We start from the raw sequence: 24,129 nt of genomic DNA, 5'->3' as shown, positions 1-24,129 counted from the left end.
CGGTCTCTATACCCAGCCGTAGCATTGGACGGCGTTTATTTTGGAATATTTTCGAAGGAAATTTAGATACCCTTGTTATGTATTGTCAATTTAGCGCAGATTTGTTTTATTTTTGGCTGAGCAATTGATCGTCTATCAATTAACAAAGACCTAGGCTCGATCCGCTACGAACGGACTGAGCCGAGTGTGCACGCGAAGCGAAGTATTAGGGCGAGTCTTATACAAGATGGCGTCGCGGTTAACCGTTCACAACCAGATAACCCCTGTATAGCCCTGCAATTGTGGATCAGGCTCTAATGCCATCAGCAGCATTTCGGATCACAAGATGATTGCCATTACAATGGACATATATGGTGAGGTAAATGTACCACCCCTATGGCTATGACAATTTCCCCCTTAATTCCTATCATATATGCCCCAATCACGCAAGCGTCGACGGCTCGAACAAATCCTTCTTGAGCACTTCCAGGACCTTTTTCTCGTCGACATTACCCAGATCAAGTCCATTCGATGGCAGTTGCTCGACCTCCGAATCGGTAGGACTGGCGCTATCGTCATCCGCTACCGGCCCGTGCAGCTGGATATACTCGTCTTCCAGTAAGTAGCCGGCGTCTGATCCCTGCGCGCGTAACACATCCGGCGAGTCGGGTAGTACATAGATGGTAGGAAACTCCAGAACCGTGTGACCACGTAGCGCGGCGGTGAGGGTCAAGCTGGGGGCAAGGGGGACTAGGACGGGCTGTTTCGTTGCTGTGCGCGGCCGGTGGAGGTAGAAATATACGCCGCGGTGGGGGAAGATTGCGTGCTGCGTCTCTTGTTCTGATGGGAGTGTTTCTTCTGCTAATGTCGTTGCTGTCGTGGGCTCTGGAATAGCCGTAAATTCAGCATTGGTGGCGGTGGTGGTGTCGGCGGGATCTTGAGGTTGCTGAGCATCATTCTCCGTGGAGGAAGCTTCCAGCTGCTGTGGAATAGACTGTTGATCTGCTTGCTCCTCTTCCTGCTCATGATCTTCCTGTGTTTTCTGCTCTTTGTCCATCTCCTTCTCGCGTTCCTCTCTGCTTGGTGGGAACGATCGATCGTAAGAAACCGCAATAGGGACCGAGTCTCTGCACTTCCTCATGCGCTTCTCTCCAGTCTGTCCAATCCACTCCACTGTCCAAACCAGGCATTGCTGTCTATTCCAGTTCGAAAAGTCAGCCCACCTATCCCCACCCATCCCCGATCTAGAAAATAAAGAAGAGAAGGGCAATATACTTAGCAAACCACCTGGACCCATTCTCCTTATTCCGACTCATCCCCTTTGGCGCCCGGATCAACTTGACACCTGCATTCTCCACCTGTCGTAAAAACCCAAGCTCCCCTCGCCCACTCCCTCCTCCTCCACCACCAACACCACCACCAGATTTATTCTGACCCAGCCCAGCACCAAACCCCCTCTTCCTCTTCCCTCCGCCCACCTCCAAAGGAGAACCATCACCACCCCCAGCATTCGACGAAGGATCAGTATCCAGCCCCACAACCGCCAAATCCCTAACAAACCCCCCCGCATCCCCATCGACCCTGATCCCGCGGTTCTCAGCGTCGCGGCCCGCCCGCTCGATCGACCGCTCGATCCCCGTGATGAAATTGAAGTCCCGGTCGAAGGCGGACTCGGTGGCTAGCTCGCTGCGTCGCAGGTAGGCGGCCGGATCGCGGATGCCGTTGCATTGGGACCAGAGCTTGTGGCGGCGCGTGCAGGGCAGGGAGCAGGTGCGGGTGGCGCAGCGGGGGCAGCGGTATTTGGGGGGTTGGAGATGGCTTTATTTTGGTGTCTCGATTAGTATTTGGATTGGGGTTGGAAGAATGGATAAGATTGGGGACTTGATTTGGGGGAGGGCTTACCAGATTGTGCAGAGGTCGGTGAGGAGGGAGTCTTCTTTTGAGGAAGACATTGTGTTTTGCTGAATGGCTTGAGTATGGGTGTGTCGTTTAGATAAGATGATCTGTAGCCGCTGTGTCTCAGGATGGATAGTGGAAGTAGAGATCGAAAAACGTATTTTGGGGGTATTAGGTAGAGAGACAATGCGATGATGCGCGGAGAAGGGAAAAAAAAAACTGATAAGTTGGAGATGAGATGCTGATTTGATCTTATCGGCCGCGCTTATCGGGCGGTGCTCCTGATGCCTGAGGCAGGAACAGGGGATGGCAGGCTATGGCTTCCGCCGATCATAAGTGGACCACTTCTACGGAGTACACTGCAGACGAGAACAGCAGCGTAGTATGACCATAAGTTATCCCTTTGGCTCATTGAAGGTCAGCTTCACGTTTTGGGTTTGCAATCTTTCCTGCTTACCCCGCGATACAAAAGCTACAGGGTATACCTTATGACAATCTTGAGAGATAAATGCATGGTGAAAAGGGATATTTTTGTGGTAAAGTCGGCGGCTGAATCTCGATCGGAGTTTGGCCGCAAAACATCTGGTATAGTCGGGCCGCAGCCATCGCGACAGTTGTCAACTGCAGCCTCGTGCGCGCCGTAACCAAAGGAACACTGGCAGCAGAGTTGTAGATCCATAAACTCGGACTCCTGAGTAATACAATGGCGTGCTTTGCCCTCCTAAGTTCATCCAGGGGATGTCGACCATCACAACAGAGAATCCAGCGATTAGTGATCCCGCCCTGTGATTTCTAATCTCGGCCTTTGCAACTCCCCGGATCAAATGACGACATGAGATGCGGAGAAGGAGTGATATATCTGGACACTCATCGCCAAAACCAAATCCTGTTCCTTGAGCTCTTCTCTGGTGTATCTCTTCTCAATTGACTCAACCAGTCATACAGAATGGCCGCTACTAAACCCTTCGCCATCGTTGCCGGTGTCGGCCCTGGAACGGTATGTTTCCACTTGTATACAACCATCTCCATTCATCCATCAACCAACCAATTACTTACATACATGAATGTCCAGGGCGCCTCCATCGCCCGCCGCTTTGCCAAAGCCTACTCCGTCGTCGTACTAGCCCGCAACCCTGCCAACTACGAATCCGTCGTCGACGAGATCAACTCCTCCGGCGGCCAGGCCACCGGCTTCAGCGCCGACCTCTCCGACCCGCAAGGTTTCCAGTCCACCTTCGAACAGATCACCAAGCAGTACACAGGCTCCCCGCTGGCAGCAGCTGTCTTTAACTCCGGTGGCGGCTTGGTGCGTAAGCCGTTCCTCGAACTGACAGCCGAGGAGTTTTCGTCCGGGTTTGAGTCGCAGGGGTAAGTTAGCCCTTACTGTCTTCCCCTGCCTTTTTTCTACCTTTACATCATTTGTGCTTGTGCTTAACACTTGATATCCTACAACAGCAAAGGAGCCTTCAACTTCGCCAAAGCGACCCTCCCACTTCTCCTCCAAGCCACGAACCTCCAACACCCTCCGACCCTCATCTTCACTGGCGCAACCGCCAGCATCAAGGGCTCGGCCCAATTCGCTTCGTTCGCGGCGGGCAAATTCGCCCTGCGTGCGCTGGCGCAGTCGCTGGCGCGCGAGTTCGGGCCCCAGGGCGTGCACGTGTCGCATGTGATTGTCGATGGGGTGATTGATATCCCGCGCACGAAGGCGTGGACGTTTGAGCATGAGGATGCCAAGTTGGATCCTGAGGCTGTAAGTCATCGTTTGTTTTCTTGGGGTATGGCTAGCTTGTGGCTGATGATGAATTGAAACTCTAGATTGCCGAGTCGTATTGGCATTTGCATACGCAGCCACGGACGACTTTTGGGTTTGAGCTGGATCTTAGGCCGTATGTTGAGAAGTGGTAACTCAGGGGTATGGGAAATTGAGAAGCAATGTAAAGATGATAAGAAGTTTAAAATGCTAAAAATCGTAAGGTTATGCAAACAAGCTACTAGTGTATCTCTTAGCTAAGAAGGAACCGCTGGGACTCATCTTTCAGCTGATCCATACTCGCATATTCACCGTGCCAACACTTCCTAATTATCCGTCCATATAAAACATCGTCAAACGTTCGGGAGGGAGTCAGCATCAGGCCAACAGAGATCCGAGTTCTCAGGGCCGAAGATGTAATACCTATGAACATGGCAGGATGAAATAGAGTAGAGTATGTATCCAACCCCAAGATGGAGGATCTTTATCTGGGCATCATAAATTAGCCGAAAACCGCCAGTTTAAGCTGTCCCTCCAGAACCAAGATATTGCGGGAAGCGATATAATCCACTAATATCTTGCGCGAGTGAACATAGCAGCATGCCTCAATAAGGCTTGACATTCATATGAAAATAAGAGGAGGGTCAAGACCTGTTTTGTTTTGAGGTGGTTGTCCTGAGAGATCAGTGAAGCTGTAGGCTCTCAAATAACACCGATTCTCTCAAGAGTAAATGTATAGTCACATTGGACGAGGCCCCAACACCGCATAGATGACTAATCCAGCCATACACAAGTAGCTAATCAACCAGCACAAGCCACCGCCATCGAGCTCCTCAGCATAGCTCTCCGCCTTTCTCTCCGCACCACCTGATGACCTTCGACATCATCCATCCATCCATCCAATCCAATTTCTCCAAACACCAACTCACTCAACACTGAGTAATCAATCAATCAATCAAGAATACCAGAACCACGGCTCCTTCACAATGAATAACCCACCCCCGGGAGTAACACCACCGGGCGCACCTCTCGGAGGCCAACAGCAACACCCCGAAGATCCGCGCATCCGCTTCCTCCGCCTCCCCCGCAACATGTCCCCGACGCAATTTCTCGAACAAGCCTTCAAACCTCTCCGAGTCGACGAATCCCTCATCAAGAACCCAAACCCCATCACCCTCTATCTGGGCCTCTGGGGCCGCACGGCGTACGTCACCAAGACGGTCCGCAGATCCTACGCCCTCCTTGAGATGATCCGCCTGAAGACCGGCCGCGACCCCACCCAGCCCGAGATGGACGCGGTGCTGGAGCTGACCTCGCAGGGCGCCTGCCGCTCCAGCCTCGGACTACCGGGGGGCGCGCTCGCGGGCTTCCTGTGGCAGGCGTACCGGCTGCGGTACTCGATGGACTGGGAAATGTTCTTTGCACCGCAGGTGCCGCCGGGGGGGCGGATGACGGCCGCGCGATTTATGAAGGGTTGGGAGCTGATGGGGGATGCGGGGACTTTGGGCGGGGGGCGGCCGATGCTCTGGGCGCGGTTGTTCAAGGTCGTGGTGGCGGCGGTGACGGGGGATTTCGTGGTCGGGGTGTGGGCTTCGTGGAAGGAGGCTAGCGCGTGGAGGGATGATGAGCGGTTGAGGCGGTATACGGAGGAGGTGAGGAATATGGCGGACTCTGCAGCGGGGATTAGGTCAAGGCAGATTAGGGAGAAGGTGTTGCAGAGGCAGATGGAGTTGGAGCAGATGCGGCGGCGCGAGCAGGCTGGGGAGACTGGTGAGGGTGATGGTGGCGCGGAGTTTGCGTCCGAGTATCAGCATCAGGATGATGCGTCGCCGGTTGCCGGGGAGGAGAGGCAGTTTGCTCGTTATGAGCAGCATTATCCTCATGCTGGTGCTGGTGGTGCTGGTGGTGGCAACGATGAGCACACTGCTATGCCGACGACGAGGCAGTCACCCGCCTGGTGGTCTCGTTCGGCGGGATCCTCGGCCAGACAGAGCGAAAGCGCGGATGGTGGTGACTTCTTCGGTGATGATGATGATGCCAGCCCTGTGGCTCCGGACTATCGCGGATCCTCCTCGTCGAGGGCAACTGGCGGCAGCGCATGGGACCGGATTCGGAACAACGCTGCGCAAGGCGCACAGTCCAACTCGCACGCCGCTGAATGGTCGCGGGCGGAGCGTGAGAGTGGAAGATACAGTGAGCGTGAGAGGGCGCAGGCGGACTTCGACCGCATGGTCGATGCTGAACGCCATGCCGGATCGGACTCGGGGAGGGGAAGCGGTGGATGGAGTAAGTGGTAGGGCTTTTGTTGCGCCGACATGGTCTGTTTGTAAACTAGCGTCTTCACTCTAAATAGCCTGGTTTTGTGGCTAAGTGCTTATGTCAATGATCCGAATTACTCCTGTGTACGAATCAACCTCTTACGTCAGTCACTCTATGAAACAAGCTCGAATATTGTCTACATTTCTAAGGTGTATATGATCCAAAGCTGTGTGATAAGACTCGGAGAAAAGTGCCTATTGTCACATAGGACATCTGCTTGAGCACATCACAAACAAAACTGCATCATTTCAAGCTCTGGGACAGACTTTTCTGACATATGAGAGCATGCCTAGGAGATAGATAACAGAAAAGTTTCAATAAGATGTTATTTGGATACAGCCCTCTAGTGATGAAATCAGACATAGCGCATTCATCATAATTATCCCAGGTAACGATACATCTGGGGTCGCGTAATAGATTGAGTATCAGTGAGAGAAGGGAATCACAGAGAAATCAGAAAACGCAAAGGAATTTGGTATGCATTCGGTCAATCTCGTGTCGTCATTGTCTCACAGCGTAAGCAGGGTGCCAGGGATTGCTTAAAGCCGACCGTCCATCACTTGCACGCTTTCATACGGGATGTGAATCTCAGCAGACACCCAGGGCTCACTGCCTTTGTTGTTACCGACGCGTGTCAGGTTGCGGATCTTCGTGCTCAAGCTCTCGTTCACACTGCGGCCTCGTCGATGCTCGAAGGACATGCGGCGGCGTTGTTCCAAGCCAGGACGAGTGTCCGTACTCGGTGCCGGAGCGGCAGTCATTGCGCGAGGAAGAAGCCGTCCAAAGTCCTCGTTATCAAATGCAATATCAATCGTTCCTGAGGATTGTCGAGGGGAGGCTAGCGGAGGGACAGGTGGAGGGGGAGGTGGCGGAGGATTCAAATGTTGTAGCTGGGGCAAGATGGGCGGGTTCTCGGCCTGTTGCATCACAAGTGCATTCTCAATGGTCTCTTCAATGCTCACTGTGACGGGAGAACCGCCATAGCTGTTTCCACTACTCTCTCGATGATGGCCTTTGCCACGTGACCGACTGGTCGAGCGACTTCTCGGTAGACGTGGGTTGAATCGTGGATGCATTGGCAAATCGGTGGGCACAAGGCCAGACGGCTGGGTTTCAGGGACTGGAACTGACATTGATCGGCCGATTTTCTCTGCATCTCCTTGGTATCTTGCGTCGCTCAAGAGAATAGTGCTGTCAGGCACCGGAGGCACTGCTACGGTCTCTTCGTACCCGTTGTACTTGGGGTGTCGCATGGCTCGAGGAGTTGATGGCAATCCAAAGGGTAAGTTTGATCTAGACGGAATCGATTCGGAACTGCTTGGACCAACTGGCGATCCTTTGCTAGCAGTAGGCCTGTGCCGACCAGGAGTATGTGGCGTAAACGACGACATCGAGAACGGCGGGCTTTCCGGAGCAGTGCGTGCGGACTGTAACTCCCCGGGGAATGGGATGTTTGGCGCAGATGGATTACGTGCCAGGGACAGGCGGCGTGCCTCGAGTTCAGCAGCTGCAAGCTGCTTTCTCCTCTGCTCTATCAGAGCGGCATGATTGTTGACCGCCGATGGAGGCTCGCGTGCCAGTTCAGTCACCATATCTCTAACCTCCTGGCTGCTATCATCAAAGTATGCGCTGTCGCCCAAGGTTTCGTCCTGTAAGATGATGACGGCGCCTTGCTCTGCATGGGCTGCAATGTCCAAATCAAACTGGCTACGAGAGTCTGTTCTGGGACGCCTTGCTTCGTCGCCTTTCGTGCTCATAGTTCTGTCCGGACGGCCGCTGTTACTCCGCTGGCGTACCCGCAAGCGCTCCCTATCGCTTGCCACTAGCCTCATAGCGTCATCTGGAGTCATTGTAGGGAGTGGTAGTGGAGATGAAGGAGATCTCATGTTCGAAGCTTGGCGGTCCATACTGCGTCCCCGCTGAGAACTTTCGGTGTCAACACGACTGGCGGTATTGCGGCTTGCCGAGCGATTCTGACGACGTTCAGAGGAATTGCGGGAGCGTGGTTTCCGCACCCTGCTGGCACTGCGCGTTCGAGACGATGGTTTTTTTGCAGCGCTTGCATTGATCCGTGCCAGCTCTTCGGGCGACATAGGAACTGGTGAGGATGGCGAACGTTTGGCAGGTTGTATGTATCTTTTCCCATGTCGGCCTCGAGTCTCTTGGGATTCGTTTCTGGATCGGTATCTGCGACTCGAGGCTTGACTGGTGGCGTCATCCGTGTTTCTTCGTCCGCGCCCAGGAGTATTCACACTCGGAGTCTGATACTTCAGCGAATGGTGGCTTGCCTCCCCCAAACTGCTAATATACTGATCAATACTTCGGCTGCTCACACTAGGAGTCTTGGCGGAGCTAAAACTGTTCAAGGTCGACGCTGGACTTCTGAAGTTTGCTAAGAGATTTGGGTGCTCCTGAATATCGTTCTGAGAGGAGCTGCCCAGGTGGAGCTGCAAGCCCTCTGGCTTCCGTTCTCGAGTACTTGCCCTACTGTCAGATCGCTCCTTGAACGCCTCGAAAACACCGACAGCTGGCGAGGGGAGGCCCTTGATCCCTGCGAACTGGTCTTTTGCCGCCTGAACAGCAGTTTGCGGACTAGGTTTGTATTCTTCTGGATCGTATCGCGCAGAAGATAGTAAGCCGAGCCCTTCTCCCTCTTCGTTGTCCTCTTGTTTTTGTCCTTGGATCTCTTCATTTTCAGAGTTTGAACCATATTCCATTGCAAGCTTGTCATTTAATGCAAGCGCGGCAAAGGTTGGCGGGTGAACGTCAACCGGCGTTTCCCCAATAGAAGGGAGACGGCGCCTATTGAAAGCAGGTGTGTTCGTTCGTCCGTTCATTGCAAGGTTCAAGCTCTGGGTATTGTTCAGCTTGTAGGAACCAAACCCACCGGGCGAAAGAGCCGATTCCACGACGGCCGATTCAGCTATAGGCGTAACCCCTGGAGCATTTGTTGGCGTCCTATCGTCTGACTTCAAGCCGGGGAAGCTGTATTTGTGGTTTGGTTGTGAGTCAAATGATGTGATCAGCTTGAGAGCTGGCATTTTTAGACCTGGCCTAGTGGTGCTAGCTGTCGGTCTAGCATGCGAATTTGGCACCATCAGGTTCGCAGGGTCCGCAGGCTTCTGATATGGTGGCTCTGGTGTTTGTATCTGCGGTCTCTTTGCAATAACTTCGGCAAATGATGCTGCCTGTTGAGCGGCAGGCGACGTCCATGGCTCCGATGGTTCAACACCTGTACACATAAAACATCGAATTGCCAACTGCTGCTGTGAATGTGATACTACGTGCTCACCCCATCGACGGACAAGGTATGACTGTCGCTGCCAGTCTGTGGGCATAGCAAGGCATGTCAAAAGAATTGCTTCCATATAGTAGTTTTGCGACACATAGACCTCGATAGCATCGTTCCGGTCTCCGAGCCCTAGCAATATGGTCGCTGCCGTGTGTATATCTCCGATCTCCAGGAGCTTTTGGACAAAGGCCTGTCCAAACTTATTCGACTGAGATTCTCCAGACATTTGGCTAAAAGCGAGAAGCATCCAATCGGTAGTTGTTGCGGGGCCAGAGTTAATCATCGAAACCATGTGATCAGTGTCAGATTCTCCAAGCCATTGAGCTAATAACACGGCATGATGGCTCGAGGGAGCATGATGGCTCACTGTCCAGTTGTCAGTGATCACGGTAACAAGCAAGAATTTAACCTAGTGAAGCCTACTTTCGTCTCGGATCAGCCCTTCAATATCACCGTCAAAACCGAACACAACGCTCAGCATCTGTTGTCGTAAATCGTCTGGAGTAAGGCAAGATTCGTCGAGCGGCTGATGATGTCCGTATGGCACATCATTAAGACGTGCGCGCGTGAAGGGGAATAGATCACTGGGTCTATCTGCTGGGCTGAGCTGAACTTCATTCCTCAGCCGCGAGCCCCCTGCACGGGAGCTTTTAACAGACGACATCGAGACGGAGGATGCATAAGCATACGAAGCTCCAGACGCCTGAGGCGTATCTCGACCGGATGCAGATGTCAATGAAAATGAAGTCCCAGTCACTCCCGACCTGCTCGGTGGCGAAAAGGTGGCCATCCTATATTTTCCCGAGGACGCCTTCGAACTCACCGAGTTAGCATGACTCCGAGACGAGACTGGACTGCTCAATTCTGCTCGTTGTTGCCGGACAGCTTCAACCCCGCTCGAATCAAATGGCGTTCTTCTGGGGTTGTAGCCATTTGCAGACTCTTTTATAGTCGGTGGATCCTCTAGACTCCGTAAACTCACTTGCTCCTGAGGCAAAGGTATAGCGCTGGCCGGAAGATGCTGCACATTGGCGACCATCGCTGGAGCCTCCACATCATACTGTTGAACGGTAAATTGGGGCCCGAGAGTGAAAAGAGTGGCCGTGGGCCCGAAGTTCGCAAAGCCACGAGGGTTGTCGATGGTCGGAACTGGCTCATATGTGACATGTTTTGTCCTGACATCCCAGGCCCAAGTTTCTCTGCAAACAAGGTGATCAGACATAGGATGATCCAAGGTGCAGACTGGTTTTTGCCCACTTACCCATCGAGATATTGTACAATTCTCCCATTTCTCGACCAGGCCATCCATTTCGGCTCCGATGGAGGCGAGCCATCTGATCGTTTTAACACTCGAATGACCCTAGGAGGTTCTTTCGCTGGCGGCTTTGCAACGCTCCAAACCCTCAGATCTCCATTCGCCCACAGTGTTGCTAGCATATCAGATTTCTGTTTGGAGGAGGAGGCATGCCAGGCCAAGGAGAGAATCGACGACGGTCCTCGTGAGGTGGTCATGGTATGCAAAATCGTGAATGTTGGGTGGAGTGTAGCGATCATTATAGAGCCGTTTTGGTATCTAGGACATCTCGTATCAGCCCTACCCTTAGATCAATGTATGGCTCGGAGATTTACCCAATTGCGTATGTTCGACAGTCTGTGCCCGGTGCAAGAGCGGTTATAGGATCGAAGATAGTGCGGCAGGAAATGTGCTCCGAGGTGGAGGGTTCGAAGATGATAACATCGCCCTTTTCATTTCCTTGAAGCAATGTTAGTGGCCTTCTCTCTTTGCCCCACGGAGAGAACTAATGCTTACCGAAAGCGACATTCCCGTTTCGCATCCATGTAGCCACTTTGAGTTGTTCAAAAGATGCGAACCTTGCGATCACTGTCCCTGTGAAAATATCCCAAACAATCGCAGTTTTCCCAACATCATAGCTGAGCACTAGTCTGCCCGCACCTCGCTCACTGACATTGTCAACCGAAATAAATTCGATGTCTGCCTGGTGATTCTCAAAACGTCTCTCAAGTGCTAGGGTATCATGGTGAAGACACGAAATCACAGAGCCTTGGGCGTACAGAAAGAGCGAAGCCGTTGAGGCACATGGCTCGAGACGAGAGGTTGATGCCTGCGGCTGTGGTGGTATCATGGTCGGCGCTGGTGGTTTCATGACCGGCGGTCGTGACTCTGCAATCATGCCTCTGTTCCATGATAAGTCGACCATTTTCCGGAATGCACGCTCTCGAACCGTGAGTGCCCTTCTTGACAAGCTTCTGAGCTGCCCGGATAGACCTTCGATCTCCTGTGAATTGGAGGCAGCGGCAGTCTTCCCCTGAGACTGATGCCTGGCAACGTGAAGCAAGAAAGAGCAGAAATTGCGCAAAAGCGGACAATGTAGTATATAGTCAAATGACCATGCTCACAATGATTGATAGCTTTTTGCGACGCAGATGAATGTATCGATCACCGTTGGCCTAGACCACAGAAACGACACTCCGCCTCTCAGTATCTACAGCAGGATAAGCAAGAAACTGGCCTTGATGAACAAAGTCATAGAGTCCAGCCCAGAATTCCGCCAGAAAATCAGACCAAGGGAGGAGACGAGGGTGTGGCTGGATTGTGCTGAGGAGGCGACCGCAATATGAGGGAGATTTGGTACTCTTGAAGCCTGGAGAAACGGTCAAAAACCTGTCAGATATGCGAATGCACGATCATGCAGACGAAGCACAGAAGGAACGGTGCAGTGAGAATGAGCATGTAAGTGGACAGGCTACCACATTTGAAACATATACTGAGCGCAGCCTCAGAGACAATTTGTCAGAAGTCGACCGGGGAGGATTATTTCAAGGCAAAAACATGTCTTTGCAGGAAAATTTGCGGTCTACAATAGAGATTCAACAGAGAAAAGGAGCAGCGGAAATTGTACACCTCGTTTCGTTAGTTATTAATTTCGGATGGCGCCAGCCTCTATCTCCGCGCAGCAGCTAAACATGCCTATAGGGTCTGGGACATCGCAAAGGCAACGGCCACAGTCGATCGAAATATTGGGACATCAAGCAATTGGAACTAGCGCCAAGGAGGGTTGACGGCGCTTCCGAGGACCGGGATGTCACCAGCATGAGCGGAGGAGGGGGGGAGGGGGATTCTCTGGAACATAATTAGCGGACGATGGTAAAGAAGACCCATCGAGCGGCATCAAAAGTTGTTGGTGGCCCTCGCAGCACAGGAGAGCATGAGTCGGCCTATCGACCTGAGGTATCCGACCGCCGCCTGAGTGGATATCCCTTGTTACTGCATTGCTATCAGTAAGTTCTTGGTGGAGTAGCAAGATAGCCAGTTACTGTAGCATTCAGAGAGCTTACTTGACTATCAAAATGAGGCGCCGTTTCTGGGGGAAGAGTGAAAGAGAGTTTGGAACTATCTGAACCAAGTGAAATCGGCAGGGCCAATTGTTGCACGAACATGGGAATTGCTTGTAAGACTCTCGTGCAGTCTTCTCCTAACTAGGCAGAAATGAGCGGGAAGTGAGATCGAGCATGTCACTCAACGGTGAGTTCTGCATGGCTCGCGACGGCTGTCAGGGACCTCGACGGGCGGATCAATCTTGACGAAGCCCCGCATGATTGGCCTGCCGGGTGCAGAAGGCGTTTCTTCAAGCTGCAGGCCTCATCACTTCCACCCACCAATCACCCGCCTCAGAAGCTCCGCTGTCGCCCTCTGGTGATCAACTGGGCGCGTAGAAGATTATATTGGCATCTGAATGGTTGCTCGCTGCAGCGAAGCCCAGCAAATGGGCGCCAATTGTACACTGTTGCTCCCGAAGAAAGGATCATTGCCAGAATCAGGCGATATGATTGTAATCATCGAATCACATTTTACCTGTAGCGATGTAGACGTTACCTGAGGAGGTCAAGGTTATCACTAGGAGCGCTAGAACTCAAGTACTGGCCCACCTTTCCTGGCAAGAGAAGGTCTGTGCTGTGTACTCCGTAGGCTAGGAGATTTTACTGAATAGATTCCAGCAAAACCGAAGATCTGCCTGCTGCCACTAGAGTCCCTGGTTTGTCTGTGTCCTGACCATTAAGTATGTATGAATAGTCACTCGTCATGCTGAGGCAGAATGAGTGGTACATATTTCTTCCCAATCGAACTGCGACAGTGGCGCAGGGTAGAATGTCGCCATGGATGCTGCCTGTGATTATGGAATCGCAGGGTAGTATGCACATTGTTGGTGACTGTGATTGTGCTACTCAGTCACTGCTTCATGCAATACCAAGCAATATGGCACGGACAGGGAGCGATGACATATATTTCATAGCGGGACATTGATAGTGGCGGGAAGAATGTGGTTTGACTAGCAGGGTGACTACTTAGTTTCGTGACTGGCTTTCTTAGCGTCTGCGAGGTATCCCGATAATTGCGGGGTTCGATGAAGCGCTCTTGTACAGTCTCAAATTTGTTAAAAGAGGCGGTATAGCTACCATCGAGAGAGAGCCTGTAGAGCAGCCCTGCGAAAGCCACTACTTAAGAAGACGTTTCGCCCAATAGATAGTGGACTGGGAACAGTTGTCGGAGCCTGAATGGCTGGAGTCTGGTGAAGAGGAAAGAATCAAAGACAATACCAGAGATTAGATCAAGCAAAGCTTGAGCATGATTCCACTTTCTTGAACTTCATATCGAGATGATTCGAAGCAGAAGGCATAAGAAGAGAAGCGAGCGCCTGGCCTCAATCCTTCCTCTAGTCATCCATGATTTGTATAGCAGTTACTATTTTAGGCTTAAGCGGGGCGTGCACGGGCGGGGTCCGTTCAAGAGCATCACGTGATAAAAACGATTCCGCCCGTGCTTTATCCGCGGCGAAACATCGGGCCGTGATAAGAATTTCCGCCATCTCCAAAATCTTTTGAGACCAACCAAAATCGTCTCCTAGTATAGTTTGCGTCTGCAGAAATACTCAGAAGGCTTATAACCTTACCTGTTCAATCATTTGCTACTACCAGATTCACAATGGGTGTGCAAAAGAAGACTCGCAAGTTTGCGCAGGTATGTCCGCAGCCGATATCCCACAGCGAGCGCAATACCTAATCACCATGGTCCCACAGATGAAGCGCACCATCAAAGCCCGCGATGAACGCCTGAAGCCCGACAACAAGAAGGAGGAGGAGAAGAAGTCCAAGGAGAACGAGTTGACCCGCCATATCCCTGTCGCGCCCTCGAACATGTTCTTCGCCGCCAACACCGCACTCGGGCCCCCCTACCATGTTCTCGTCGATACCAACTTTGTCTCGCACGCCATCCGGGCGAAGCAGGATCTTCTCACCTCTATGATGGACTTGTGAGTTTTTTATTTGGAGGGGTGATCTGTGACAATAAGACAAATGGTGCTAAGACTTGTTGGACAGGCTGTACGCGAAGTGTATCCCGACTTTCTCGGATTGTACGATTGCTGAGTTGGAGAAACTCGGCGAGAAATACCGCTTGGCGCTCCGGACTGCCAAAGATCCCAGATGGGCTAGAGTTAAGTGCTCTCACAAGGGCACGTATGCAGATGACTGTATTGTGGATCGGGTGAGTTTGCGATGCGCGGAGGTCGTGGATGCGATCTCAGGATGCTAATGCCGAATTCAATTAGGTCCAAAAACACCGTATCTACATTGTGGCGACCAACGATAAGGATCTGTGTCGTCGTCTTCGCAAGATTCCGGGTGTACCGATCATGAAGGTCGCCAGAGGAAAGTTCACGATCGAAAAGCTGCCCGACGCTTTGGATTAATGCGCCATCGTTTGGATGAGTCTGGATCGGACAGCAGATGTCGGATTTTATTTGATACCACCTATCGCACGACCTTGCACGGCTACACGACTCGAGTACGGAATCTTCATACCGTGCCCAGGGCACTTCCTCGTATAACGAGATAGCATCTTGTCTGGGGATCACTACTTCTCTGCATAGACTCAAGCTGCGGGGACAACGAGCCACGACAGACGAAGTATGTGCGAGCCCTGTCACGCACTACAATATCCAGGAGACCTTTTGTGGGGGGCTGCATGGTAGAAGACTTGAGGTAGGCTCGAGAGCCAGTTCAAAGCAGAACTTCAGTAGAAGATCATAACATAATAAGAGCATCGAAGTCTATCAGTCATTGACATGACAATCACTTTCATCTATCCCAAAGTAGGTAGAACGAGCTTGTATTCTACCACGTATCATGACTCATAACGCACATTAAGAACTCGCCTGCTCTAAAGTGCGGGGAAACAAACAGTCAACAGCCTTATCTACCCTGCCATCCCCGCATCACGCAACAAACCATAGTTCGTTCCTATTATCGAGACCGACATCAACACCACCAAACACAACCACCTCAATCCATCTCCAAGCCCCGAACAAGCAAAGAAAAATGACAACCCCTCCTGAAACAATCGTAATAATCGGGTACGCCCCTCCCTTCCTCCCCTCAGATCTCCTCTCCTCCTCCTTCATCACAAATTAACACACCCTCCTCCAAACAGAGCCGGCGTCCTCGGCCTCTCCACAGCCCTCTACCTCCAAACCCACCTTACCTCCCACCAGAAAACCACAACAAAGATCCTCCTCCTCGCGCGCGATCTTCCCCACACCACCTCCCTAAACTACACCTCCCCCTGGGCCGGCGCCCACTACCGCCCCGTCCCCGGCACGACCCCGCAACACCTCCGCGAAGCCTCGCAAGCCCGGCGCACATACACGCGGTTCCAACACCTCGCAGCCCGCGAGCCCGGCGCAGGCATCGCCCTGATTCCAGCGGTGGAGCACCTCGAGCGCCCGCCGCCGGAGTACCTTGACCCGGCGGGGGTGGAAGCCGCGTACGGCCATGTCGAGGGGTTTCGGGCTCTAGAACGCAATGAACTGCCGGATGGGGTGATGTGGGGGGTCACGTACACGACGGCGGTGGTAAATCCGCCGGTGTATTGTCAGTGGTTGATGCGGGAGTTTGTGGTTCGGGGTGGGGAGGTGAGGGAGTATACAGTGGGGGATGTGCGGGAGGGGTTCTTTTTGGGTGGACCCAGCAGAGAAGGTAGAGTGAGGGTTGTGGTGAATTGTTCCGGGATGGGGTTGGGGAAGGATGAGAAGGCTTTTATTATTCGAGGTGAGTTTGTGATAGTTATGCTTACTTCGGAGAGAGATGGAGGGGGGGTTGCTTCCGAGAAACTCGGGGGGATCGGGCGCGGGAATCGCTGGTTGATATTGTACACAACCGAGACTGACTGGTTGACTCACGATGACTATAGGACAAACTTGTCTGGTCCGAAATCCCTGCTCCTTCACTATGACCCGGCAGAATAGTGATGGGTCGTGGTCGTTCTGCATCCCCCGTCCGCTGGCCGGGGGTACGATCATCGGGGGCACAAAACAGCCGCATGACTGGGATCCAACCCCGTCGCCGGAGACCAGAGCCCGGATCTTGGACAATGCGGCCAAGTGGTTCCCATTTGCGGAAGGGAGTGAAGGCAAATTCGATGTTATCCGCGATATTGTGGGGCGGAGGCCGGCGAGAGAAGGAGGCATGAGGATCGAGGCCGAGCATCTAGACGGTGACGACGACCGTGTCGTCATCCATGCCTATGGGGCTGGCGGGCGCGGGTTTGAGCTATCGTGGGGCGTTGCGGAGGATGTCTTCAATCTTATGGCGGAGCAAAGTCTCGTTCAGCAAAGGGCTGTTCTCTAAAGGATTGTCTCTGGAGTGTCAAAGGTCTTCTAATGAGCTGACATGGATAGAATTCAAATGGCCTATCGATCAACCCCTGGTTTGTGTGAAAGAAAATGTGTACATTATGATTAGAACTCCTTTCTCCATCCGACTGTTTTGTATGAACAAGTAGGTCCGAAGAACAGTTTCGCAAAACGAGAAGATCCTCTACCAGAAACGCCCTCCTCTGCGAGAACTGGACCGCAACTTGATTCCAATGAAGAAATATGCCCAGTACCGTGACTGAAGAAGCTTGCGGCAGCTAAAGCCTTCACGGGTCAACAACCATCAACTTTTCAATGGCCTGGAAGAGGTGGCAGAGGTGCAAAAAGACTAGGCTTGCCACTACAGATGTCTCTATGATCAGCCGGCATGGATAAGTTCTGTAAATGGTCCGGTGCTTCAATGATCACTGCCATCAGGCGTGTTTCCACGTGGAATTCGATATGACAATGGAACATCCAGACACGTAAGCACTGCCAAAGTTAACTTAAGGATCAGAACTCATGGAAAGGGGTACTTATCTGGGTTCATCGCTCTGAAACGCAGGACAGCATGCCCCTTTGGTTCTACCATAAGGGTGTCTCGCCGGGATGGTACTGCCGAGATATTACCATAGCCATTGAAAGCCCCGCCGCTGGGGTATGTGCGTTGCAGAATCTGGAAATCATGTCCGTGTAAGTGCCAAGGGTGCAGATTGTTATGATTGTTGTTGATCACAATCTCGACAATCTCGCCGTACTCGACCACGAACTGATTGATGGAGCCATAGATCGAGGGGTCCAGAGACTCCTCGGGGCTAGCGCCTAGGGCCGTGTACAATGTAGGCTCTTTCGGCGTCACGTACGTGTTGCCATTGATGGAGTAGGTAGGAACGCCGTCGACTTGAGCGTAATTGAAGTCCAAGACAATTTGTCGATCAACCGGTTCGAGCAGCGGAAGTCCATCTTTGGGTGTGAGGGTTACATCATCTAGGAACTCAAGACTGGCATTATGGATCTGAATATCTGGCGATGGTAGGAAGGGGGCGTCTTCGTTGTACATCAACCAGGCGGTGCCATTAGCGTTATATCCTGGTGGCGGCTGTCGGTTCTCTCGGATAAACATCTCGTCGATATCGAGTCCATCCCAGATGGCGTAGTTCCTGCTTGTATCATTCTTCGTCTTCAAGAGTAGATCGAGGCGCTGACCAACGGTCATTCGAAGATACTGAGGCGTCGCAAGTTTCGGTTCCACGGGAACTCCATCGGCGCGGACGACGATCAAATCGTGGTCCTCGACAATGAATGCATGTCCTGCCCAATTACCCATACAAACCACATGAATGAGGTAGGTTTTGTTCGGTTTGACTGGAATCTTGGTATTGACTGCATCGTTGAATAAAACCGCATCTGGCAACGGCTCAAAGCCCGCCGGCCCGTCTGATGGATATATGTATTCTTCGGTGAGCTCCGGCATCTGTCTATTGTACCAGTCCGAAAGGGTGACAGTGATTTCCTCGTCGTAATGGAAGTCGGCTGGTTTTGTGTCATGGACAACAATTGGACCCCGGATCCCATCGGGATATTGGCCTTCTTGGTGGGAATGATACCAGTACGTTCCGGTTTGATTTACCTAGACACTGAGTAAGTATGCTACTTGGGATGTTAAGTGAATCCAGAGCCAATTACCGGAATAACATATCGCATACGCTGCTCGGGCTTGATCGGGCATTGGGTGATGTCTGGTACACCATCCATGAAGGTGTTATAGTTCTGATGAAGTCCATGCCAGTGAATTCCGGTGGACTGATTGCCCAGTGCGTTGTAGACATCCACCACCAGATTGTCGCCGATATGAACATCGATCTGTGGACATGGCCATTTGCCATTGATTCCAATAATCGGTCGTTCAACGCCATTCGGTGCTGCATTGACCCATGTGATATTCCAGTCGAGGTACACGTTCTTGCCGAATGCTTCTTCTACGAGCCCCGTCAGGCCCAGAAGCAAGAAGGTTCGGAGCATGGCCACTACCGTGAGCTGATCATCCACGAAGAATGAGTGTGTGCAAGGCAAGAGGATTATTGGGTATATACGGTCGAAGCTCGAAACTGAAAATGAAGGACGAAAGTTAGCTTGGATCAAAAATCAGACAAACTCGACGTCGTAGAAGCATGCATATCAATACACCCACACTGACCCGTCTCGACTCGAAGCTCATCTAAACAAACACATACCGTAAATTGATCGCGCTTAAAGAGCGAAAGGCCGAGCACAAGTGAGGCCCTCCCTCCCTAGCACTCAGAAATTCTTGCAATTCACCGTAGAATGCTAACATGCTACTCCTGTTCCTGCAAGGGGGGCAAGGTTAGGGACCGGACACATTCAAAGCTCCAGCCAGCCGAGGAAATTGCCCCCATGTCGATTCCTTCCTAATCCACTCCACGAGGAATCTCCCGAGTCATCATCGCGTCGAGCGTTGAAAGAATTGACTTTTGCATCCGCCGAATGACTGATGCCTGGTGGCGAACAGGCCAGGTATGAAGGAGTCGAGACATTTCGTTCGCACGAATGGCAATGTAAGAAAGCACTGAGCCATAAGTCCTTCTCACATGATAAAACTGCGTACGCCATTTGGGTTATTCAACGGACTCTCCGAATGTCGAATCAAGCAATCAAGAGCAGATTGACCGACCAGGAGAATTGGCCGTTATTGACGGAGACCTGGATCTTCCAATCGTATAAGAGGCGGCAAGTAGTGCTATGCAGCAGTCAAGGTTTTATCTGCAGGGGCTTTACAGTATGCTCGTGTAGCGACAATGAAATACAAGCAGGGAAGCTGTAGAAGCATGGAGAGTGACGAGAAGCCTGAGGTGCAACTGACATTGTATTCCTGGGGTGAGGTCCCGGTCTGGACCGATGCTACACATCGATTGCGGAATGCATAACCACGAATCTACCACTTTCAGGCCAGAGCTCATTCTACCGGATTAAAGATGTCAAGTCAGAAGCAGCTGGCTTGATTCTGAGCCGAGATATTCGGGTTCGATCGTCCATTATTTATTCATCTATTCGTGGGCCCAAGGTGACAGATACACTTGCCGGGCATGGGCAGGGCTGGCCCACCGCATTGAAAATCATGAGCTCATCTCAGTCAGATAAAGGCTAATATCCAGAAAAGAAAAGTGGGTGCCTGGAATTAGGGGTGTAGAAACACCAAGTTCATCCCAAAGGGGTAATACAAGGGAGTTGTCACGATGCAGGTTCAGGTTCAGGTTCAGGTTCAGGTTGAGGTTCAGGTTCAGGTTGAGGTTCAGGTTCAGGTTCAGGTTCAGGTTCAGGTTCAGGTTCAGGTTTAGGTTCAGGTTCAGGTTCAAATGCAATGAGACAAAGGACTCCAATGCGGCGGATAGAGTTTGTGATGGAGCGAGCTTAAATCCGACCTTGTTACCACTATTAGATCGAATCCCCCTGCTTACAGCATCGTCTTATACGCAATAGTTGCCTCCTGGTCTCATCAGATCCTTACTTTAAGCATGCATGTAAATGTGATGCACAGGAGATCAACTATGATAGGTTGATCTTTAAAGCACATAATACTAAATCGAAGAACCCATAAAAGCACCCCGCATTGATATTCGAATTAATTTATCTTGATGCCACTGATCTTACATACTATCGCCTCCTTGAACAAAAGTACTTGTCACTTTGACTAAGTGGGTCATCACTAAGTTAGTGAGTGTAGGTCGCTCTGCTAAGCAGATCGAAAGACTTCTCATCCCATAACACCTGACGCTTCCACATTTTATCATATTACGATAATGTAAACAGCTCAAAGTCTAGAATGGTCCGCTACATCAATTCCAATTCGTGTTCTTCTTCCCTAGCTATGCCACTTCTCGATCATGTCATTAAAACATGTCAAGAACTCATCGCGTCAGCAGCCATTTCGTGTTCCAAGCTCGCCATCACGAACGGTGCAAATCCAAGCACGCTGTTATACGACAAAGGCTGGGTAGTGTAGTACTATCATATCCAGTATTAGCAACACCTCCCTGCTTAGGACAGCAAGAGTGAAGGGAAGGACATACCTCATACGTCGGATCCTCCAATGTACACACTCCAACAGTGCCGCTCACATTCAACGCGCCGTTGTCATCCGGGACCACGCGATTCTCGAGCAGCCAGTTATAGCACTTCTGCGCCGTCTCCTTGTAGTTCTTGCCACTTTCAGGGTGATTGCCCGTCAAGTAGCCCAGCCGCACACCCTTAAGGATTGAATAGGTGAACATGGCTGATCCGCTCGTCTCGATATAGTTGCCTTTCTCCCCGCCATGTTCCATTACCTGCCACCAGCACCCCGTAGCTTCATCAACGTCGTTAATAATGGTATTTGCCAGGTTGTAGTACTTCTTGTAGGCGTCGTCCCTTTGCGTTTGGTTGAGAATGCCAAATTCGTCGGTGTTGTAGAGCAATTCAACGAGGCCCATGTGATACCACCCAAGGGCGCGATCCCAGACATACGGACTTGCACCAGTGGTCTTATTAGACCAGGGGGCGGATTTCGAAGCATCGTAGCCGTGCGCTAGAAGGCCAGTATCGTGGTGACAGTGGTCTTTGAATAGGTCGAGGTCTTTGCTGAGATTTTCGGCCAGGGTTTCATTGGTAGGCTCGAACCGGTTCTTGATAATGGTAGTGAAAGCACCCAGAGGATACGTTTCGTCGAGGTAGCTGAGGTTCGGTCGAGCGTTGTAGAACCAAAAGCCGCCTGGGATTTGGTTAACGAGTAGTTCACATGATCAGACAGGCACCTGGTCTCACCTTCCGAGTTTCGTCTCCTACCATCATACGCCTGCCTCAAGGCATCAAGGCCCTGCTTGTATTTCTCATCTCCAGACTTCTCATATCTAAAGCAATCTTCATGTCAGATTGAGCAAAAATCGAGTAAGTATTGAAGGTAAGTTGAAATCATACTGGTAGTACAGCCCATTAGCAGTGGTGAAAATGTCCATAGGAGCCTCAATATCACCGGTGACATTCAGCACTCTAGGAAGAATGCTATCTGTAGCTTCTTTCAGGTACGCGTCCCAATCCTCCTTCGCACATGAGACAGCATCATAGTACTCCTTCAAGTGAATGACGCTGATCTGGAACAACCCAAGCTTCAATGAAAGCGAAATATCGCCTTCAGTGTCAGCAGTCAACAACGCATCTTTGCGGGCAATGACACTATCGGCCAGCCATGCTGAATACGGGCGGGTTCCATTCTCGCATGCTCGTCCAGCTGCTGCCACCACGGAAAGGTTGGTTGCGAGTCCTGAGAGCACAAACGTCCTCAAGGTTTTCATGCGAACCATCTTGCAAGATGATACTAAGATGCAGAAAGCAGGAAAGTGACCCCGTCGGTCTGAGAAGCTTCTTAAGTGATAAATGCAAGTCAAATCAATTATGTTGTTATTGTATCCTAGACGGGGGTTACCGGTTGTCGATCAGTCAATAGTCCGGAGTCGCAAGGACTGGAACCTGCAGCGACACGTCAAGTGGTTTCTAACTTCCAAGGTCAGCACAAGTCATCTTTGTTGGCTTCCTTTCAATATGACCGCAAGGAGGGCAGGGATGTCACATTCTGGTGTGAGACAAACCGGCAAGGTTTCCTTGCAGGCGCCTCAGGTCTGAGGCAGACATCAGCCAAGGCTCCAACAAGGGACGAGATCAAAAGAAATGCTCCGCCTCACTGTTGCGATGCAAGAACCGGTCATGAGAAGATTACTCTCATCGTTCTATTTGCTCAACCTATTCGCGCGTTGCCTCGAACGATGGCTCGAAGAGCAGCTCCGTGAAGGACCTTCGCTGGTCAGGCCCAGCGATACGTCGCGGTCCATTCGTAGCCATGCAGCAAGAAAGCTGAAATTGGTGCCAATCGTTAAGCCTCTTTATAGACCGACAGTCCAATTTGCACCCTGCGCCGGCAAGAGAACCGAGTGAATGTCACTTTCGCGCGATGACAAACCAGGCAAATGCATTCCCCATTACATCGAACCAACAGCGGGGAGTACTTCGGGGGAGTTACGTGAGCAGCCTGTGGCTCTTCGTAAATTGGCGGGCTTGAATGACCGGATCCCATGTTTGACTCTGGCTGTTGTTCCTGACTCTTTCGCCGTTTCAGGTGGTAGAGCGCCCCGAAAATCGAGGCCAGCCCGGCAACATCAGCCACTATACCAACCACAATACCAACGATATCACCGGTGCTTTACTTTTTCGAGTGCTTGTCCGAGCTCGATATGCAGTTTACCTTCTAATCGAGCACGTTCGTTGCTTTCTCGATGATATTCGCAGTGGCTTTGCAGTCCAAGGGGTGGCTGCTGTGTACAATGAAGCTGTAAACGGAGCTCAGGCGAGGAAATTCACACTTTATTCATTCACATCAGCCAAAAATTTCGCTGAATGTATGGATTCCCATAGATGGCTTGGACCCACCTTGAAATGGCGCCGTATAACACGATAGAATACGCCTCTTCAAGAGGAAGGTCAATAGACCACGAATTGGCAGTGTCAACCCGAAAATATGTACTCATGTTCCGCATCTTGGTCATAGAAAGATTTGGTATATTCATAGCAGTTAGCTTGTAATCATTACAGATCCTCTGATGCAGCAGAAATAGTCAAGTCACCTTGAAATGTTCCCATTGAGATTCATAGCTCCAGCAACATTCTTGAGACGAGAAAAGGTTAGATTGATAGCTAGTTCGTCCAATGTGGCATGTTGAAACCAGTAAATTGACTCTCTCCGTTGATGGTTGCGACGAGGTCTGGGACTGCGAGACTCCACAGGCTCCTTTTTAGTAATCGATGCTGTTTTATGAATGGGGGGCGTGAGGGTCAACAGTACATACCCTGTAAGACTGCCATCGACTCTTATGGAGCCCACTGCTTGGAGTGGAGGAAGAGAGATATATAATGGCGTGGTCAAAGACTGGTTCGTGGCACATTGGTCTTTATTACAGATGGCAATGGAGCCGGTGAAATTACGCAACGAGTCTAAATGTAGACTACGACAAATACAATAGCACGGTGTCAATAACATCTCCTAGCTGTTTACAGATGATCAGAGCTTACCTGGAAATATCACCTGAGATGTCCAAACACCGCGCGGTCTCCAACGATCGGACCAATTCCTTCACATG

The 24,129-nt window shown here is 51.4% G+C and overlaps 7 protein-coding genes across 7 annotated transcripts; 3 read left to right on the top strand and 4 right to left on the bottom strand.

Moving 5' to 3' along the window:
* Positions 1-421: 421 nt before the first annotated feature.
* On the bottom strand, positions 422-2,084 carry BP01DRAFT_330761 (zinc finger HIT domain-containing protein; the record flags this gene model as incomplete). The annotated part of the gene is made up of 4 exons (XM_025573022.1): positions 1,882-2,084; positions 1,427-1,797; positions 1,255-1,378; positions 422-1,175 (listed from the first exon to the last, which is right to left on the bottom strand). Exons 1-4 carry the CDS (start codon positions 1,929-1,931, stop codon positions 422-424), a joined length of 1,299 nt encoding a protein of 432 aa, XP_025435547.1. The 5' UTR covers positions 1,932-2,084.
* Positions 2,085-2,712: 628 nt separating this feature from the next.
* BP01DRAFT_309324 (oxidoreductase, short chain dehydrogenase/reductase family) lies at positions 2,713-3,863 on the top strand. The gene is made up of 4 exons (XM_025572379.1): positions 2,713-2,872; positions 2,948-3,243; positions 3,331-3,628; positions 3,694-3,863. Exons 1-4 carry the CDS (start codon positions 2,822-2,824, stop codon positions 3,781-3,783), a joined length of 735 nt encoding a protein of 244 aa, XP_025435546.1. The 5' UTR covers positions 2,713-2,821; the 3' UTR covers positions 3,784-3,863.
* Positions 3,864-4,486: 623 nt separating this feature from the next.
* BP01DRAFT_387736 (putative endo-1,3(4)-beta-glucanase) lies at positions 4,487-6,055 on the top strand. The gene has a single exon (XM_025577765.1). It carries the CDS (start codon positions 4,615-4,617, stop codon positions 5,923-5,925), a length of 1,311 nt encoding a protein of 436 aa, XP_025435545.1. The 5' UTR covers positions 4,487-4,614; the 3' UTR covers positions 5,926-6,055.
* Positions 6,056-6,486: 431 nt separating this feature from the next.
* On the bottom strand, positions 6,487-11,458 carry BP01DRAFT_361612 (uncharacterized protein; the record flags this gene model as incomplete). The annotated part of the gene is made up of 5 exons (XM_025576186.1): positions 6,487-9,605; positions 9,663-10,438; positions 10,501-10,812; positions 10,869-10,992; positions 11,050-11,458. 5 exons carry the CDS (start codon positions 11,456-11,458, stop codon positions 6,487-6,489), a joined length of 4,740 nt encoding a protein of 1,579 aa, XP_025435544.1.
* Positions 11,459-14,036: 2,578 nt separating this feature from the next.
* Positions 14,037-17,064, top strand: BP01DRAFT_309316 (Fcf1-domain-containing protein). Its single transcript, XM_025572378.1, has 6 exons — positions 14,037-14,277; positions 14,337-14,569; positions 14,637-14,802; positions 14,867-14,939; positions 15,750-16,364; positions 16,507-17,064. The coding sequence occupies exons 1-6, from the start codon at positions 14,242-14,244 to the stop codon at positions 16,941-16,943; spliced, it is 1,560 nt and encodes a 519-aa protein (XP_025435543.1). The 5' UTR covers positions 14,037-14,241; the 3' UTR covers positions 16,944-17,064.
* Positions 17,046-19,326, bottom strand: abr1 (multicopper oxidase abr1). The gene is made up of 4 exons (XM_025579976.1): positions 19,183-19,326; positions 18,635-19,056; positions 17,489-18,578; positions 17,046-17,433 (listed from the first exon to the last, which is right to left on the bottom strand). Exons 2-4 carry the CDS (start codon positions 18,968-18,970, stop codon positions 17,261-17,263), a joined length of 1,599 nt encoding a protein of 532 aa, XP_025435542.1. The 5' UTR covers positions 18,971-19,056; positions 19,183-19,326; the 3' UTR covers positions 17,046-17,260.
* Positions 19,327-20,866: 1,540 nt separating this feature from the next.
* BP01DRAFT_370244 (cell wall glycosyl hydrolase YteR) lies at positions 20,867-22,302 on the bottom strand (the record flags this gene model as incomplete). Its single annotated transcript, XM_025576594.1, has 4 exons — positions 20,867-20,971; positions 21,037-21,713; positions 21,767-21,852; positions 21,920-22,302. The coding sequence occupies 4 exons, from the start codon at positions 22,300-22,302 to the stop codon at positions 20,867-20,869; spliced, it is 1,251 nt and encodes a 416-aa protein (XP_025435541.1).
* Positions 22,303-24,129: the final 1,827 nt, after the last annotated feature.

The sequence above is a fragment of the Aspergillus saccharolyticus genome (assembly GCF_003184585.1).
Source record: "Aspergillus saccharolyticus JOP 1030-1 unplaced genomic scaffold BP01scaffold_1, whole genome shotgun sequence".
Lineage (NCBI taxonomy): Eukaryota > Fungi > Ascomycota > Eurotiomycetes > Eurotiales > Aspergillaceae > Aspergillus > Aspergillus saccharolyticus.
This window is presented reverse-complemented; position numbering and strand designations above follow the sequence as displayed.